The sequence below is a fragment of the Numenius arquata genome, chromosome 5 (genome assembly GCF_964106895.1).
Source record: "Numenius arquata chromosome 5, bNumArq3.hap1.1, whole genome shotgun sequence".
Lineage (NCBI taxonomy): Eukaryota > Metazoa > Chordata > Aves > Charadriiformes > Scolopacidae > Numenius > Numenius arquata.
Genome location: NC_133580.1, coordinates 45,326,143 through 45,344,248, shown reverse-complemented (window position 1 = coordinate 45,344,248; position 18,106 = coordinate 45,326,143). Strand labels below are relative to the sequence as shown.

The window sequence follows — 18,106 nt, the reverse complement described above, 5'->3', positions numbered from 1 at the left end:
ACATCTGTAAAGATTTCTCAACCCAAAAATTGGCACGTGCACAGCACATCGGCAGCCTGGGCCAGGCAGGCTGCAGGCATCCGAGCAGCACAGGTTATGCATTATCAACTGATACTGACTAGGCAAGAATGTTTAGATGTCATGAACTGGAAAACAGGGGGGGGAAGGCAATTATGTCATGATCACCAAGTCTCCTCTGCACCCACAGTCAGTTTCAGCCTGAGCTACCACCAGCCCATCTGCGGGACAACCAGCAAAACCCCCACAAGGGCTCCTGTGCGTGCCAGCAAGTGCAAGGGAGATCTCCCACTTCTTCAGGCTTTAGCAAAAATAACCTATCGCCATAAAAATGTGTCAACTGGGGCAGAGTGTGGGAAACAACGAGGGGAAACTTCTGGTGTTGGTCCCTTCAGCCTCCACCATGTCCCGATGCGGAGAAAGCGACGTAGATGGGGACCACAGGGCAGTTGGGGAGCGTACCCCGGGGATGACGGGTGGAAGGGAATTCCCTGCCCTTATCCCCCAACGCTCCCACCCACCACACGGCTCCTTGGGGGCAAGGAGACCACCTCCCCGCTGCCTGTCCCATCCCTCTGCCTGGGAAAGCCAGCGAAGGAAGGGGGCAGCCCCATACCCCAGCCCTGCTCTGCTGCTGCCTGCTCTGCACCCACCCTGGCACCGATCCTGCCCCAGTCCCAGAGGCTGGGAGAGCACCCTCTGCACGGGCTGGGAGGCTGAGCAGTCCCACACCACTCTCTCACTGTCACCACGGTGGCTTTGCCAATCTGTCACATGGGGACCTGCATCAAGGGATGCAGGTCGGGTGCAACCCTGGCTCCAAACCCAACCCCGAGCCTGGACCAGGGGCCTGGAGGTGTCTGGGCAACTCTCCTGGCACCAGCAGAAGACAGACCAGGCTCAACCCCACAAAGATGCTCTCACCTCCACAGCCATCCACCCTGTGGTAAGGTGCCCATGAGCAGCCTGTGCCACCCCCAGCCCCGCACAGCATCATGTGGGCACCTCGTCCCAGCCCAGCGTGGTGAACCCCAGGGCCAGTTTCTGCCCCAGATGTCCCTGTCCCGGCACCTCCCTGAGGAGCAGCAGCATTACCTGGGAGTGCCTGTGCCTCCGGTGGTGCAGGGGGGTATCAGGGACAGCGTGGCATTGCCCCTCACTGCTTGGGGAGAGCTATTTATCTGGTGCGAGGGGTGAGGAGCCCAAACCGCATCACTTCCCCGTTCAGGGATTTGTGCCTGCCGCTGCTTTTGGGAAGTGGCTGACATCATCAGATGTCTCTTTCCTTTTACTAATTCAGAGCTGTTTTGGGGCCCCACAGGAGGTTTTGGCAGCATCCCAGCACCCCAAGCTATGAGGGACATCAGGAGGCTGCATTTGCTTTGCACCGCTGCAGCCCAAGCAGCATTGCTCCCCTGGGACCTCCAGAGCCCCTTGGGGCATCCTCGGCCCTGGGCTGTGCCAGAGCCAGAGCAGGGTGATACCCCAGCCCTGCGGGCACCCACCCACCAGCCCAGCACACCCAGAGGGTCTCTGGGGTTAGTGGGGAGAGCCCACACTGGCAGTGCAGGTGCCTGCAGGGACGGCAATGCTGCTGCAGCCAACTTGACACCTGCCCAAGTCCTCCCTGGGGCAACCCATCACCCAGAAGCTATATTCTCGCTGTTAATTTGTGGGTTTTCACTGTAGCCTACATGCCCAAAGCGAGGAGAGGACTCTGCCAGACCCCCCAAAGTGAGTTCCCAGCTTGGCACTAAGGCCGTGACAAGACAAGGGGGGATGCAAAGGCTGCCAGGGCCACCTGGCCAAGCTGTGGGATTTAAACTGCTGCCGGGGCACCATCCGCTTGGGTTTTCAGGAGGAGGCACCAGAGGGGCCTGGGGGAACCTGCACAGGGAGCAACCAGGAGCAAATTGTCCCAGCTTCGCATGGTAGCATGACCTTCAGGCAGGGGCTGAGCTGATCTTTGGCCAGTTTGGGACAGGATTCAGATCCAGCCTCTGCCGCAGGTGCCAGTATCTCAATCAAAGGAACCATGGCAGGAGCCCGTCTGGGCACTGGGTAAAGCCTGCACTCAAGTTTGAAGGCTAAGGGTCAATGCTCAACCTTGTGTAAGGGGACTGAGGGTGTGGGAAACTGCCCTCTGGGACCTCGTTCCGCAGTGCAGCACCCTGCTGTCCCCTCCCCAGCTGCTCCATGCCTGTGCCAGGCTTGATTCAGCTGGGCCAGGTGCTGAGCCAGCAGGGCAGGAGCGGCAGCTGCCTGCAGTGCCGACAAGCCCCTGGGGCACTGCCTCCCACCTCCAAGCAGTGCTGCCCAAAAAGTGTTCCCAGATGCCACCAGTGAGCAGGGAGATAGGCTGCCGGTGTGAGGAGGCTGTGCCAAGCCTGCACTCCCTGCAGTGGGGGGCAACGTGTGCTCCCAGCTCAGTTTGGGAAGGAGTTGAGCTGCATTTCCTGACACAGCACAGTGAAGAAACCCTGACTTAGGCAAATGCAGCCATATGGCATCTGGGCTCAGGCTGGCTGGTGCCAGGACTTCTGCAAAGAGCCAGAGTGGCCATCTGGCCCCGAGGCAGGAAAGCCTGAGGCAGCTTGACCCAGCTCCAGCCCTTGTTCTGCATCAGCTTCCTGAGCCTCTGCTTCCCTTTTGGTCCCTCTGCACCGCTTTTGCCGGAGCAGATACCGTCTCCACTGTGCCCTTGCACAGGACAGTGCTGGGTGCTGCTGTCCCCACTCAAGGTTTGGGTGCTGCCAGGCCTGGATGTGACCCTTTGCTCTGCAGGGACTGTCTCTGTAGCCCTGGTGCGAATGCGTCCCCGTGGTGGGCAGCAGCGTGATCCATAAGGTACAAGGCCCAGCTCCACAACATGGCAAGCCCTGCCTGAGCTTGACATCCACTGTCAGGATGGAGTGGTCTTCTCCCCTGTGGGTCTGGGGAAGGATGGAGTCAGGCTGGGCTTGTGAGCAGAGCCGAGGAGCTCTTCCTGAGCATGGTGGACAGACCCAGCCCAGGCTTGCCAGTGCCCAAGGGGATGGGTCATGTCAAGGACCATTCAAAGAGCTGTTGGAAACCTGCACCCATTTCCAGAACAACCAGGTTGGGTTAGCCCCCATGGAGCCTTGTCCCACCCTGTAGGCATGTCCTCAGGGTCAACAGCCCACCTTGCTCCCAGCTCCCCAAGCGCTGCAGAAGCTCAGGAGCCCAGCAGACATGTCTGAAAGGAGGTGTTGGCAGGAGCTCCCACACCCATTCGGCATCACACACCCTGCTCAGAGCTTCCACCCCGCCTGCCCCCAGCCAGCCAAGCCGCAGGGACCCACAGGCTTCCCCAAATCCGTGACATGGGCATCAGCAGAGCTTGGAGTCCCTGCTGGATCAGCCACTTGCATGGTGCCAGGCATGCAGAGGCTGCCTGCCTCCGTAGCCCTTTGCCCACAGCCCTCATGTGGGCAGTAGGCCAGTATCCAGGGCAGAGCCCGATCCAGTTCCTCTTTACAGGTCCCAAGACACGTTCCCCCAGAGTGGTGGCCATCTGCAAAGGGGAACCTTCTGGGGAAGCTGAAACAAATGGAGAAAATCAGGGAAATCAGTGAAAGTTTGCAATGTGCCAACAAAACCCATGCCCTGCGCCCAGGGAAGGGGGGGTGGCCATCCCTGCAGCCTGGGACAAGCATCTTTTGCGGGGCAAAGCTCTCCTCACCTCATTCCATGGGGTTTCCCCCCATGACATCTGCCCTTTCCAGGGCTGGTGGAGGGACAGGGGCCGGGACTTGCGGGGGAGATGTAGGAGGGAACTTGCTCGTTGCCCAGGAGGAATGTGGGCTGGCCAGCATACCAGAGTGATAAGGGTCTGCCTGGGGGCATCCCAGGAATTTGAGGTGTGGGCTGTCAGGAGGGAGAGGAAAACATCGATGGGAATAGGGAGCATAAATCAGCTGTCCCGCCCTGGTTGCAGGGATGTGCCAGACGCCTGCCCCAAGGACACCCCCAGCCCCCCCCACCCCCGCTCACCGCAGTTCCTGGTGGCTGAGGGTACCCCAAAGCCAGCTCCGCAGAGGGAACAGGGACAAAACCCTGCTTTCCCCCCCTGAAAAATTTGCCTTTTGGCTTTCTGTTGGTGGGACGTTGCTGGAAGCTGGAGGAAGCAGGCGGGAGAGGTGGCAGTGCTGGAAGATGGAGCTAAATCTCCCTGTGTCCCCCCACCCAACCCCCTCCCCCCATCCCCGAAGCCTCACCTTAACCTTCCTGGGGTGAAAGGCTGAACGAAAAGGACAAATAAAATAAATAGCCGCTCCACTGGGAGACAGGCTATAAAACTCCGGCCAAGTCCCGGCGTCGCCACGCTCGGCGCTGCCACCTGAGTCAACAGAGACTATTTTTCTTTGGGAGAGGAGATTTGGAAGCATGGGGAGGGGTGGTGCCAGGAGAGGGTGGGGGGCGGCTGGGGCTGCTCCGGGGGCAGCCCCCGGGACTCTTATCTCCTTGCTTGGAGTCAGACAGATGTTGGGGACCTCCTGCGCTGTGGTCTAGGCGCACACCCTGCATCTCTCCAAGCTCCCCCCACATTGCACCGAGCACACACACTCTGCAGCCGCCCAGGCATCGGCGGAGCCCGGCACATATGGATCCCCTCTGCCTGGAATGTGCTGGGGGATGCCGAGGGGGGTGGCAGGTATTTAACTCTTCCCCTCCAGCCCCACGGAGCCGGTTCAGGCTTGCAGCGAGAGCCGGCTTCCCGCCGTCCCGTGTCCCCGTGTGTCCCCCCCCCGCGACCAAGTCCCCAGCGCCGGCGGGCCGCCAAGGGTCACCCAGCCCTGGGAACCCAGCCCAGCTCATTTCAGCGCTGGGTAAATATTTTCTTTGGCAGCGGGGTAGGTGCGAGGCCCCCAGTGAGCCCCGGCGGCCCCCGGGCTCCCCCCGGGCTCTGGCTGCAGGCTGGGCTCTGCAGAGCCGGTGGGGCTGGGGGGAAACAGCAGCAGGGGTGGAGGTGAGCCGGTAAGGGGGTCTGCGGCATGGCAGCCCATCCCAGGGGCTGCCCCAGCCCCGCTGGTGTCCCTCCCGGTATCTGAGGTGTCTTGTCCTCACCCCAACAGTGCAGGAAGAGAGGACGGAGCACAGCAGGGGGGGTGAGCCCTCACCCAGGGGGGCTGGTTCAGGGGCCGCTGCGATGGGATGGCATGGCATGGCATGGCATGAGATGATGGGATGGGATGGGATGGGATGGGATGGGATGGGATGGGATGGGATGAGATGAGGTGAAATGAGATGGCATGGCTTGGCATGGCATGGCATGGGTGCTGCTGGTGGGGTGCAGAGCTGTGGACAAGGGGCTCAGGCAGAGGCGGGGGCAGCAGCTGGGGGGGGCAGCAGCCAGAGGGGCAGTGCAGGAAGGGCAGGAGAGACCTGCAAAGGTGAGGGGATACTACGGGGACAATAACCAGTGTTGCGCCACAGGTTTCAAACCTTTGCTTGTGCCTATGGGCAGAGCATCACCCACCCAGCCCCTGTTAAGTCTGGGTCTGCACAAATATCCAGCTAAAATAAAAAGCCCTGGCTTGGGACGGCCCTGGAAGGTTCTGCTGGTTTCTATGCTTATGAGAGCAGAAGTTTCAGGCTGAACTGTTGCTTGACTCAAAAGAAATGTTTTGGGTTGGATTCAACAACTCCGGGAGCTTTTAACATTCACATATGTAGAAGCAAAGTAAGCTTTCAAGTGAAAAATCAATTTCAAATGCACAAATCTCACTTTTAAATTTAGGAAATGCTGGACTGAAGTGTTTTAAGCATTTTGAGTCACTGATCCCAGACGCTTCATTAGTTCAAGAGCCAGACAGTGTTTTCTGCAGTCCCAGATGAGAAAAGCGACTTAAATTATTCCTGTGACACAATAAGCAATAAAGTACAATGTAATGTGATATGACATGGCGGTGCTCGTGCTGCACTACCAGGGAGCTGTGCCCGCAGCCGTCGCAGCAGTGGAGCCAGCCCAGGCTGTGCTGGCGAGATGGGCCACAAGCCGCCGTAGCCCTGACGCCAGGTGAGGGCCACCCTGGGGACTGCAGGTTGCCTGCGGCTTCTCTCCCACCCTGGTCACTGCCGCAGCCCACCTGAGCTGTCCTCACACGATCGGAACCAAAGCCCAGCTCAGCCTAAACCTGAGGGTTTGCTTTTCCTGAACAGAGTGAGTGCGTGTTCCCCTCTCCCTCAGTGACCAAAGACCCCCAGGTCTGAAGCTATGACAACCCCGTCCTGACTCAGGGCAATGCTCCGACTCTGCCAACAGCACGTGTGGCACAGGCAGTGACCGGCTCAGCAGCACTGTCCCGCAGGTACCCGGGATGCTCCGAGGGTATCCTGGTCCAGGCACCGCTCCTGGGGTTACTGGGTCCCACCAGCCCCAGATTGTGCAGCAGCATTCAAGGGTCTTCTAAATACTCCATTGGGTCCCATGCTGTGTGGCAAAGGGACTTGGGAGCTCTGCAGTCTGGAGTCGGCTGCGGCCTCACTGTGTCCCTAAGGACAGGACCCAGCTCCCCCAAGCTTGAGGGGGCCAGATGGGACCCAGGGGATGCTGGCTGTGTGCAAAGGAAATGCCACTGCCCTCACCCAGCTCCAGCACGCTGAGGTCCCGACCAGCCCACAGCTGCCCCACGCTGCAGGGTTTTTGCAAGCAGGACCAGTGACGGGGAGAGGAACCCCCCAGCACCCCTTTGCTGCAGCACCAGGTGGAGGGCAGGCTGCAGAGCTCCTCCATGGAGCCCTGGGGATGCTCCTGGGGGGCTGTCACTCCACAGGAAAGAAATCAAATTGTGCTGATGCTGCTACAGCCTCCCATGGCAGGCAGCCGAGGTCCAGCTCAGCTCTTGCCTCACCGCCCTCTTCCAGACCACTCAAGCATCCCCCAGGCCATGGGGGATGAGATGAGAGCACTTGTATGCTCAAGCATCCCCCAGGACAGTGTAAAGCCATGGCGGTGCTGAGCCACCCTTGCCCAATCCCAGCCAGGATCCTGAGGTTGCTTTTGCCTTCCCGGGCATGGGGGCCAGGCGAGCTCCTTATCTTTTGCTGGCAGCTCCACAAAAGACACGGGGACCAGTTCCAGGCAGACCCAGCCACAGGGACAGGGATCAAACCCTCAGTCTCCAGCTCCTCCAGCCACAAGCATTCATTCCCATGTGGTGGGGCCACCATCTAACACCCAGAGGAAGCCGGGCACCCCCGGTATGAACAAAGTGTCCCCTTGCTCCCACCTGCTGCAATGCAGGAATGGCTGAAAGCATTTTCCTGGTGACAGACCCAGAGAGGGTTTCACTGCTGCAAGCAAAAGCCTCGTCTGCCCGCAGCACAGGGTGGGTGGGGAGGTGGTGGTGGCCCCATTAATGTGCCTGCAGCCCCCATGTCCGGAGCTAAAAGCTTTCTTGTCCGCTGCAGACGAGGCGCCCTGCTCGCTGTCAGCGCCGGAGCCGCTGCACTCCTGAAGGTCTGTAACATTACGGGGGACAGACAGCACCAGTCCCACGGGGACACGGGGCTGGGGAAGGGGGCGGTGAGCAGGCAGCAGCTGGGAAGGATCAGAAATGATGGAGGGAATATCAGCTCTGCTCCTGCCCTCCTCTCCTGGAGCAGAGAGCAATCTGCAATGGCTGAGACCCCAACTCTCCTTCCTTGGATTGTGGTCCACAAGTACCCCCCTGTTACACCCACTTTTAAGATGAAAAATACAGTTGGCTCTCCATCTTAGCATTAGCCATGGCTTTTCAGGAGCCATCCCACAAAGAGCCAGCCCTGCCACAGCTGTCTGGGGAGCAAGTGGGACCCATCTCCACCGGGGCTTTGGCAGTGTTCCTCCCTCCCTCCCGTCCCCTCACTGCCCCCCTGGACCCCGGGACCTGCTCGGGCTCTGCGGGATGAGCCCCTCGGCGCCAGGAGATCCTGCTGCTGGCGAAGCCGGCAGCTGAGGGGTGGAGTGGTGCCTGCCGAGAGAACTGCCGCGGGGCGAGAAATGGCTTTCCCATTCACAAGAGGTTTTGTGAAGAATAACAACAGCAGCTTGGGATGGAAATACTCTGATTTGGGGTTTCTCTTCAGTTTTCTGGCAGGGAAAAACCAGTTTCTGCCAAAACTGCTAGTAGTAAAATGTCGACTTGAAAATCCAAACACTTGCAGGGGGAGTTAAGAGAAAGCAGCTTCTAAGGAAATTTTTAAGGCATCCTCCCACGACACAGTTTTCCCTTGAAGGGTGCCCTCACCCCACTGCTGCCCATCCAGGGCAGTGAGGGGCCAACCTGGGACACTCTGGGGCCATCACTGCCTGGGAGACAAGGAACCCCCACCCGGGCACCTTTCATCCCCCCTCCCCCAAAGACCCCTCCAGCTGCAGAGCTTGAAGCTGAACCAGTGGGGCCACGCTCTGCTGCTGCTGTATGAGACATTCCTGACCCGCTCCCAGCCATCCCTCCCACCGCACATGGGGCAGGACGCTGAGCATGAAGTGAAGGACATGTTTAAAAGTGCTCAGGGACGGTCGCTGTCAAGACAATGTCCCCGACACGGCTCTCGCCTGCATCGCATGACTAACAGCGGCCGAGATTGCAGGGAAGAGGATAAAGATCCCTCCTACGCCTCTCAGCTCCCTTGTTCCTGGCTGCAGCCACTTTGCTACATCATTTTGCATTTTGCTCATCTCTTTTTCACCGCTCACGGTTATCAGGACCTGAAACATCAGTCTCAGGAGCTGTAGCTGGAGGCCCATGGGAGTCCCCCCTTCCCATCATGCTGCCACAGCTGCTGGGTCTGTGCTGAGCAGGGCCAGGACACAGGAGGGTGGAAACGTCCATTTTGGTTTCAAATCCTCTGTTTTTCTTCCCAGGGAGTGCAGTGATGGCCCAGCTGGCTGAGGATGCCTGGGGGAAGCAGCTCTGCAGGGGCTTCTCCTCCCCGGGTCCCAGGCAGCCGGCTGGGAGTTGGGTGTGAGATCCCCGGGGAATTCAGAGCAGTCCAAATTCCTCTGGCCTCACCCAGCAGCACCGCTTAAAGGGAGCCACGAGTGTGGGGTCCCCTTGTTCTGCCCCAGATGTGCCCATGGGGTAATGCCATGGTGGGAAAAGACTGTAACCAGGTGATGCCACAGCAGGGCTCTGCGTAGGTCCTGGAAACAAGGAGAGAGAAATTCTTCCCCCATGCAGATGACTGTGATGGGATTTTTCTGGGTTTAAGCCCCCAGAGCCCCAAGGGGTGGCAAAAATCCCAGGGAAATAGCAGCTCCCTGCCGCATTGTCCAGCAGCTGTCCTGGCTCCTTCATCTCCACATTTCTGTGGCCATCAACTCCCAGTGCCCACGGAAGAAATGGGGTCTCTGTGGGCCCAGCACAGATGGGAGATGGGCAGCCCCAAGTGCACAGCCCCAGGATGGCTTTACCAGCAAATTAGGGCCATCTAGACAGGGACTGTAACTAGGAGTGATGGCAGCAGAGGCAAGGGCACAGCTGGGCACAGCTGGACAGTGGGAGGGGACCCAGGTGTCCTGAGTTCCCCACCACTGGCTGAGATGGTGCAGAGGTCCCCAAGGCAGAGCTGCTGCGCTTGCCCTCCCCCAGCCCCGTGCCCCCCATCCGGGCCCTCTCAACGGGTTTATTTTCCTTTCCTGGAGAACTCCAGCTGACCCAGTTCAGGAAATATTCGCTGACTGGTGGCAGGAGCCATGGGGAGTGGGGGGAGCACAGCGCCGGCTCCTCTCTGTATGCCTCCATGCCCGGAGCAGCACTCATGTCCTCTCCTCGTTAGTGGCTAACGCACCAGCCTGGCTGGCTAATGCTTTCAGGACGCCTGGCCGATGGGGGCTCAGGGCTGGGACAGGCACCACCGGACACCCCACATCAGCCTGCCCCAGTGCTGCCTCCCCGTGCAGCCTCCTCTTCCTTCTCCTCCATCACAACAGGGGCCCTGGGGCTGGGACAAGGACCCCGGGGGTCTGGCTGGGTCAGCGGGTGGGATGCCACGGGGTGTCTGACATCCACTACGCCAGCGGCCGGGGCCGGGCAGGGGAAGGGAAGAGGCCGGGAAGGAAGCTGGCATGGCTGCTGGCCGGGGGACAATGCTGGGCCCAGGGAGATGAAAGGTCCGGTGAGGACCATGAAGGGGCTGTGTGCTGCTGTGGTTTCCTGGGGAAGTCGGGGACACGTGTGCACATGTGTGTGCGTATGCGCATGCGTGTGCAGGGCGTGTTTGGCAGGAAAGGGCGGTTGTGCGGGGCTGTGCACAGCTTTTGTTCGCTTTGTGTGTGTGTGTGAGTGCAAGAGTGCATGTGGGGCTGCCCCTCTCCCAGCATCAGCCCCATGGCGGGGAGTCAGGTGGATCATGGCTGAAGGGGGTCACGACTGGACCAGGTGCTCATCCCCACCTGCATCCCAAGGCCAGCTCAGCAGCCCCTACAAGCCCCCAGCGGGCAGGGAGGGGTGTTTGGGGGCAGCCGCAGGCAGCTTTGTGGGGCTCAGCTGATGACAGCCAGGTCTCCGCACCCCCTGCCCACTGCAGCCCACCCCGACACCTCCAGCGCAAGGATGGTGGGGAAAGCGAGGCACGGGCTGTTTGCTGACAGCTGTTTGCTGACACCCTGTCCCAAACAATGTGCAAAACAACCACAGATGGCCCCCGCACTCCGGTGCTTTCCATCTCCCTGTGGTTTCCGTGGGAAGCTGGAGCGGGGGCTGCCAACCCGGAAAGCCCCCCCTGGGCAGCGCTCAGCCACTGCAGCAGGGTACAAGAGTGCAGATGGGAAGGGGAGCGGGGGGATGCTGGCCAGGGCAGTGGGGCTGTGCCACCTCGGAGGGACCCGAAAACAGCCTGAGGGGGGGCCATGGCCCTGCGAGGAAGAGCGGGGCTGGACGGGGTGGCCAACAACGGGAAATTTCGTAAATTGGCTCGTACCCACCTCGCCTGGCCGGCATCACCACGAACTCCTGCAAGAGCTGCCCCTGGCTGCAAGCACGGGCTGTGCTGTGAGAAGGAAGCGAGCTGGACCTTCCCAGGCTGGGTGTGCTCCCTCCCTGCTCCCGGTGTGCCGGCACGGGGAGAGGGGGGGCTGCGGGCAACAGCACCCCCTTCCCCATGGGTTCCCCTTGGCATTCGAGGTCACAAAGACTTTGGTCTGGTTGGTGGCACCTTCCTTCGCCCCCATTTGCACCAGCCCCACTGCCTACTTCTCCATCCCGCTCCCCCAGCCCCGTGCAGGGATGCCTGGTGATGGACATGATAATGATGATGATGATGATGAAGGTTGCCCTCCTCACGCTGCAGGTCCTGGCCCAGGAAGGACCAGCTCTCCACTTTGCTCGCCCCAGGAGATGCTGCCTGCCTCTGGAGGAGCAAACTGGGTGAACTGGGCAGGAGGGGACAGGCTGCCCGCACGCCCACAGGGTTATGCCCAGTGGCTGCCCTGGCTCCTGGGGAGGGGGCACTGATGCTGGTCCCAGGAGCAGCAGGGGGTGCCCGGGTGGGGGACACAACAGCCTGGCCTGTCCACAGGTTTGTTTCCCCCCCTGGCAGAGCACAGGCTTTGCCTCCCGGCCAGGCACTGGTGCTCGCTTCCCAGCTCCGGTTCTCCATTCTCCTCCTGGGCTTCCTGTCTCACCGAGGCATTTCCATGGGCCTTGCCTCAATTACCGGAAAGTGCTACCTCATCTCTTGACGAGGCGCCAGGGAAGAAAACACAGGCGTAGCCCCCTCCACCCCTCTCTTCCCCTCCTCCTCCCCTCTCTCCAGAAGCTTCCCCGGCTACGGGGGAGAATGAGACCTCCCTGCTCCTGCCACCCAGCCTGTCCCCTCCACCCCCACCAGCCCTGGTACAGTCCCAGTACAGCCCCAGTACAGCTGGGCACCTGCTGCCCCACAGTGCCCTGGAAAGTGGCTTTTTCTTTCCAGCTGGTGCAGGAACCAGGATGTAACATGTGTGTACATGTATGTGAACGTGTGTGTGAGCCTGTACATGTATGTGTGCATGCACAGCCTGCTCAGGAACACACGGCAACCAGTCCTAACTCCATACTTTGCCCAGCTCCTGCCTGACCTACCTGCAGGAGTTGCCTACTCAACCCCCTCCCAGCCCAGCACATGTCCAGGCACCTTCTAGGCTATTCCCAGTTCCCAAACTGGGACCAGTGACTTGGGCACTGCTGCAGCAAGAGGAGGAGGGAGCAGGCAACAAACTGGCAGATAAACGTGTCTGTGTGTGGGCAGGAAGGATGCACGGGTATAGAGAATTGAGAGATGGATAGATGTGCATATGCATCGTTAGGTGTGCAGGGCGGGGACGGACAGACAACCAGCTCATCACAGGCATCCCAGGCTCACCAGCCCTTTTCCACATCCATGAGGGAGAGTCCCCTAACACCCTCCCAGGGGACAGTCCAGGGAGGCAAGCGTGGAGCGTGTCCCTCAGGCTGCACTCGCCCTGCAGGGCCCATCACTGGGGTGTCTGGGCTGCCCAGCCCAGGGAGAAGAGCAAAGATTCAGCAGCTTTTGACTCCACTTCAGAGACCTGAACCGCTGGGAGGGACTCGGGCTCTGCGCCGAGAGCTCAGGTCCTCGCCGCTGCTTCAGCATTCACCCGCTCACCCTCTTTGGTGTTTGGATGTCCCCGTGGCAGGCGCTGGCACAGGATGGTGCTGCAGCAGCAGCCCCTCTGCTCCCACCCCTGCATCCTCAACCAGTGTCAGCCCAATGCTCGCAGCCGATCATCTTGCATGTCCTCCTCCAGGCCACCGCATCCCCAGGCAATGCCTGTTGCCAGCCACAGGGCTTTCCGTGCCCGTCCTTTGATCGCACCCAGCTCGCAGGCAGTCCTGCCCACGGTCCTGCCTCTCAGCTGGGCCCCCAAAGCTTCATGCCCCCGGGGGGCTGTCCCAGCAAAGATACCAAGGTTTTCTCTGGTATGTCTCCAGCAGCATGGAGCCTCTGCTCCTCATGACAGTTTAGGACCTCCTAGATAATCCCTTAGGGATCCAATTTACATGTACTGCGTTAATTTTATATACCTTAATTTTATATACATTTGCAGGTTTTTGACAAGACCGCCACTCCAGCCTGCAGCGATTTGCAGGTCAGGGGCTTCTTGATCTCAATCAATGATCCCAATGATCTCAATGATCCAAATAATCCAAGTAATCTCAATGATCCCAATGATCCCAACGATCCCAATGATGTCGATGATCCAAATAATCCCGGTAATCTCAATGACCCAAATGATCTCAATGGTGTCAATGATCCCAATGATCCAAATGATCCCAGTGATCTCAATTATCTGCCTGTGCTTGTGAGTCTTCCACGGGTGGTTTCTTCTTGAGCATAGAGACCTCTGGGAGCTGCAGGACGGAGCCCTCCCCTGCCTCCCGCTTTCAGGAAACCCGGCACTTCTTCCCTGGCACAGCCTGAGGCAGGAGCCCCATCTGGAGGGCAGTATGGCTTGTGGGGGGTGCTGAAGGGCTGTGAGAAACAGGGTTCTGGGGGAGTCAGGAGACGGCTGGGTATCTGGACAGATGGACAGAGAGGCAGGACAGACAGATGGGCAGAGAGCCAGCAGTAGGTGAAGGCAGACACAGAGAGCCATCTGATGTGTCAGCCAGGATGAAGAGAAAAACAAAACCTGGGAGAGAAACATGCGTGGGGACGGAGAAAAGACAAATTAATGGTGTGACAGCACCAGCAGAGGTGGAGGGTTGTTAGTGTCTCTCCTCTCTCCCCCCAGTATCCCCATTCCTGGCTGTTTTGGGAGCCTCGTCCCCCTCAGGGGTCTGTCCCCCCTCGGCAGCCTGTGGTCCCCCGGCCTGGAGAGGTTGCAGCGAGCCCGGGGCCGAGCAGGGAGTTTAGGTTTCATTCCCGGCGGCGGCGCTGGCCCTGCCTCCTCCTCCCGCTCCCACATCTGCAGCTGGAATTGCAATTTGAGGCGCTGGCTGGGCTGGGCGCCGGCCGGGAGTGGGAGTGGGAGGAAGGCGCTCGGGGAAGCCAGAGGAAGCCGGAGAGCGGGGGGCTGCGCGGCGGGGACGGCTGCGTGGGCAGGCCGGGGCCAGAGCCGCTGGGCATCGCCAGCAGCCGCGGGCAGGAGGGCATCGGCCATCGCCAGTGACAGCGGGAGCCAGCACCCGGGCAGCACGGCTGGACCAAGAAGGCGGTGGCTGAACTGAGGGGTCCCCAAACTGTCCCCCCCCTCCCCAGAGGTAAGCAGCTGTGGGGCTTCGTGGGAGCTGGGGACCATCAGCGGCACCACCCCACGCGTGGGGACAGTGGGGACCTGGCATTGCCCAGCTCTTCCCTTGGCTGGGGCAAGGGTGTCACCACCCCGGCTGGCTGTGAGTGAGCACGCTGGCACTGGGGGGGGTGAGGGGTGTCAGGACTGCGGGGGGCTCTCCCCAGTGAGGACAGGGGCTGCGGGCATGTGTGGGAATGGGGATTGCTGTGATGAGCCCCCCCTGAGCTTTCATGGGCTCTGACCCCTGTGCACCCTGTCCTGGGGGATACTGCTGTGACCGGTGGGGATACCACCACGAACCACAGGGATAGAGCCGTGACATGCCAGCACCGTGCAGGGCCAGGTGTGTGGCAGCCCACATCAGGGCAGGCTTTTGTAATATCCCACTGGCTCCTGTCTCCCAGCCATGGCCAAGCGATGGCAGCGGGAAGGGGACAACTCCCACAAACGGCCATGGAAACCCGGCAGCTTTCCTCGGAGGATTCTGGAGCTCCCCAGCCCCACAGACACACTCGCTCCCAGCACAAGAAGCTTGTGGGGACGAACACCTCCTCCCATTCCCCGCACATCTGGACCCCAGCCCCACAGCTGCCCTGATCCCCTCGTCCTGAGCGGGGGCAGCCCCAGCTGTGAGGACACCCTGCCCAGCGAAGCCAGTGTCCCCACGCCACACTCGGCAAGGCCATGCCATGCCCCAGGGCCCTGCCTGTCCCCCTGCCTGGCTCAGCTGCCCTGAAATCCTCCCAAACTTGTTTCCTTTCCCTGTTTCCGTGAGCCCCTGCAGAGGCGGAAATGGTGGAAAGTCCTCAAAAACGCTGCTCCTGCACAATTTGCCAGAGTGAGCGCTGGGAGCTGCTGGGACCCTCTCCCTGGCAGCACGGCAGGGTCCCCCAGAGGCGGGGGCTTCCACTCGTGTCCCTGGGAGGGGCTGTGGGTGCAAGGCAGCTTCACGTGCAGGCAGAGCGATCACTGCCCAGGATCTGCATGGGGATGGCACTGGAGGACACAAGGACTCGACGCAGGCACGTGACCTGCTCACACACGTGTACTTGGGAAGGGGGAGATCCACTTGCATCCACCGTCTGGGATTGTGGGGGTGCTGGGCTCATTGGGTACCCCAGAGCCTCGCCAGCACCCATCCAGCACAGGGTGCAGAGGCTGGGTCCCCAGATCTGCACAAGGAGGGGCATGGTTGGACGAAACCTCTCGGGGGGCTGGAGGATGCCTCGGTCCCTTGGTGTGCTGGCACCAGCTGCCAGGGCGGGCTGAGCCCACTCACCCTCCTCGCTGGGACCCCAGGCAGGGGCTTGGCAGCTTGGGGATGAGGGCAGCCATCAGCTAACCCCCTCTGGTGAGATGCGCTGTAAGAGTTTGGTTTGCTGAGACAGAGGATTTCAACCACCCAGAGCCTGAGGGTCTGCATAGGCTCTGGACCAACTACCCAGATGATCCCACAGCCACAGAGGAGCAGGGAATGAAACCATTTAGTCCCCAGAGCTGAAGATATTGCTTCGCCCTCCTGCTCAGGCTGACAGCTCCACGCATCAGCAGGATGCAAGCGGCATCCACCAGGAGCTCAGATCCTAGGGACAGGGATGCAGAGGGTGTCCCTGTACAGCCCCCATTAGGCTGGGCTCCAGGGTGACAGACTCAGGGTCGTCCCCCACCCAGCCCCGGTGCAGCACAAGGGGTGTCCAACCTGCAGCTGGGACAAACAGACACCAAAAATGCAAGCTAAGACCCAAGCAGAGCTTCTGCCAGAGGAGACACAAATTCCCAGGGTTGGAGGGGTGATCCCCGGAGCATGTCCTTGCAGGGCACTCTCACAACCTCATGGAAAGTCCACTTTTGGTGGAGAAGCCCCTCTGACAGCCTCAGCCTGCCAGATATCCCTCCCCCGTACTCCCCCAGGACCACCAGCACCACATTCCCTGTTGCGGTTTGACCCGCAGCCTGCATCTGCCACAGCCCCTCCTCGCTCAGCCCCTCACCGCCCACTCCGACGGGGTGGCCAGAGCAGAAGCCCCCACCCTGCTCCAGGGAAAGGCTCGCCACCTGCCATTTTTAGCACAAGGGTTTTTCTCGGGAGGCTGCCGAGAGCAGAATCTGGCCGCCGGGCCGGCAGCGCGTGGGTGGGTTTGGCTGGGAGCAAAGCCTCTCCCCGATGAGCTAAGCCTTGTCCTGAGCCCACAGCTCCACGGGATGAAAGCAGCCGGTGCGGGACAGGCAGCCTCAGAGGCGAGGAGATGCTCTCGCATCAGGCGGAGAGCCAGGAGCTGGATTATTAGCTGGGAAAGCAGTTTTGGAGCTAGTCAACGCTGGGTTGCAACCCCTAGGACAGATATGGACGCCTTCAGCCATTCCTGCTCCTGCCAGTGCAGCCACCATGCTGCAGGGAGTCTGGCCCTTGGCAGTGACAGCTTTGATTAAGAAAATAACTTTAAAGGATCGCCTGCCCTCAAGTTTCTTTCTTTGATCAAGCCTAAAAATCTGCAGACTGGACCCCACGCTGGTGGAAGGGCATTTTTCACACATCTGTATCACGCACATCTGTCTGACCTGCTTCATGAAAGGAACCCAGTCCCCTGTCTCCCGCAGAGGCTGGGCCGGCAGCTCCGCCAGTGCCTGGCTGGTGCCGATCGGGTATGCACTGAACCGGGACAGCCCCCCACCACATGCAGGGGGGTACAGGCCGAGCCCCCACCCTCCTGCACCCTATTGCAACTTCTGCCCGCAGGGTTTGGGGTCTGCCACCTGCAGCCCCTGCTCCTGCAGGGTCCCAGGGGATGGCGGATCACAGCCAGCCCTGTCCCCACCAGGTCTTTGAAGGCAGCTTGAGCCCGGGATCATCCAGTAACGCTCAGGGGGTGAGGGGACCCTGTGGACACCCCAATCCATGGCACGCTGTGCATCTCACTGCTGAGGGGACAGTCAGTGTCTCTGGGCACACAGACACTCATCCCACTGTCACTCCTCCTTCTCTTGCAGCCAGGAAGGCGAAGCCGCCATGGCGATGCTCCTGGAGCCCGGGATGCAGGGTCTCCGGATGGGTAAGACTGCTCCTCAGGGACGGTGCCCAGCAGGGACAGCAGTGGGTGGGTGGTCCCCTGTCCCCCTCCTCATCTTCCCATCAGCAGGGACAAGCTCTCTGCAAGCGTGACACTATGGGCCCCTCTCCCTTTGTCTCCCCACGCACTCCAGTGTCCCCCCACCACTCCCCCAGCCGCCAGTCCCCTCCGCAGTCATCCTCCCGTCTGTGGCATGGAGGAGCCCCCCACACTGCTCCTGCGCTGGGGTAACCAGAACCAGCTGCGTTGGAGTCGAGGAAACCTGACCCTGTGAACACAAGCTGGGGAGCAGCGTGAGCAGAGAGGCGACTGCAAGAATTAACCCCCTGCAGGGTCCCCTCAGACCACTGGGAACCCAGTGTCCTCATGCCGGTAGGTGCCAGCTCCGGACCCACGGGAAAGATGCTTCATGTGCATGGCCCCAGGCTGTGTCTCCGGACCCCCAGACTCAAAGCCCAGATGAGCTACCAGCTCCCTGCCCAAGCTGGGCGATGCTTTTCCCTCGTGGTGGGGGGACACCGGCCTCCCCCCACTGCAGGGCTCTGCCAGCACAGAGAGTTGCCCGGAGGGACGTTCCTGTTTGTCGGGGATCAAATATTCATGGCAGAGACATGGGATACAGCGAAAGGCACTTACGGAGCAGGTGTGAAGGGACCGGAGCTGTGTCACAGCAGGGAACGGCTGAGCCACCAGCACAGCTCCCAGGGGCACAGGGCACAGCACCGTCCCTGACACTGCCGCACCATGGCACCGAGTCTGGGATGAGCGATGTGCC

The 18,106-nt window shown here is 60.6% G+C and overlaps 1 protein-coding gene across 1 annotated transcript in view; it reads left to right on the top strand.

Moving 5' to 3' along the window:
- Window positions 1-14,031: 14,031 nt before the first annotated feature.
- The window catches only part of HSPA12B (heat shock protein family A (Hsp70) member 12B), a 16,806-nt gene continuing 12,731 nt past the window's right edge, over window positions 14,032-18,106 (top strand). The window contains exons 1-2 of the mRNA XM_074147450.1: window positions 14,032-14,231; window positions 17,252-17,313. Of these exons, the coding sequence (XP_074003551.1) occupies window positions 17,271-17,313 (43 nt within the window). The 5' untranslated portion in view covers window positions 14,032-14,231; window positions 17,252-17,270. The remainder of the gene's footprint in view (window positions 14,232-17,251; window positions 17,314-18,106) is intronic.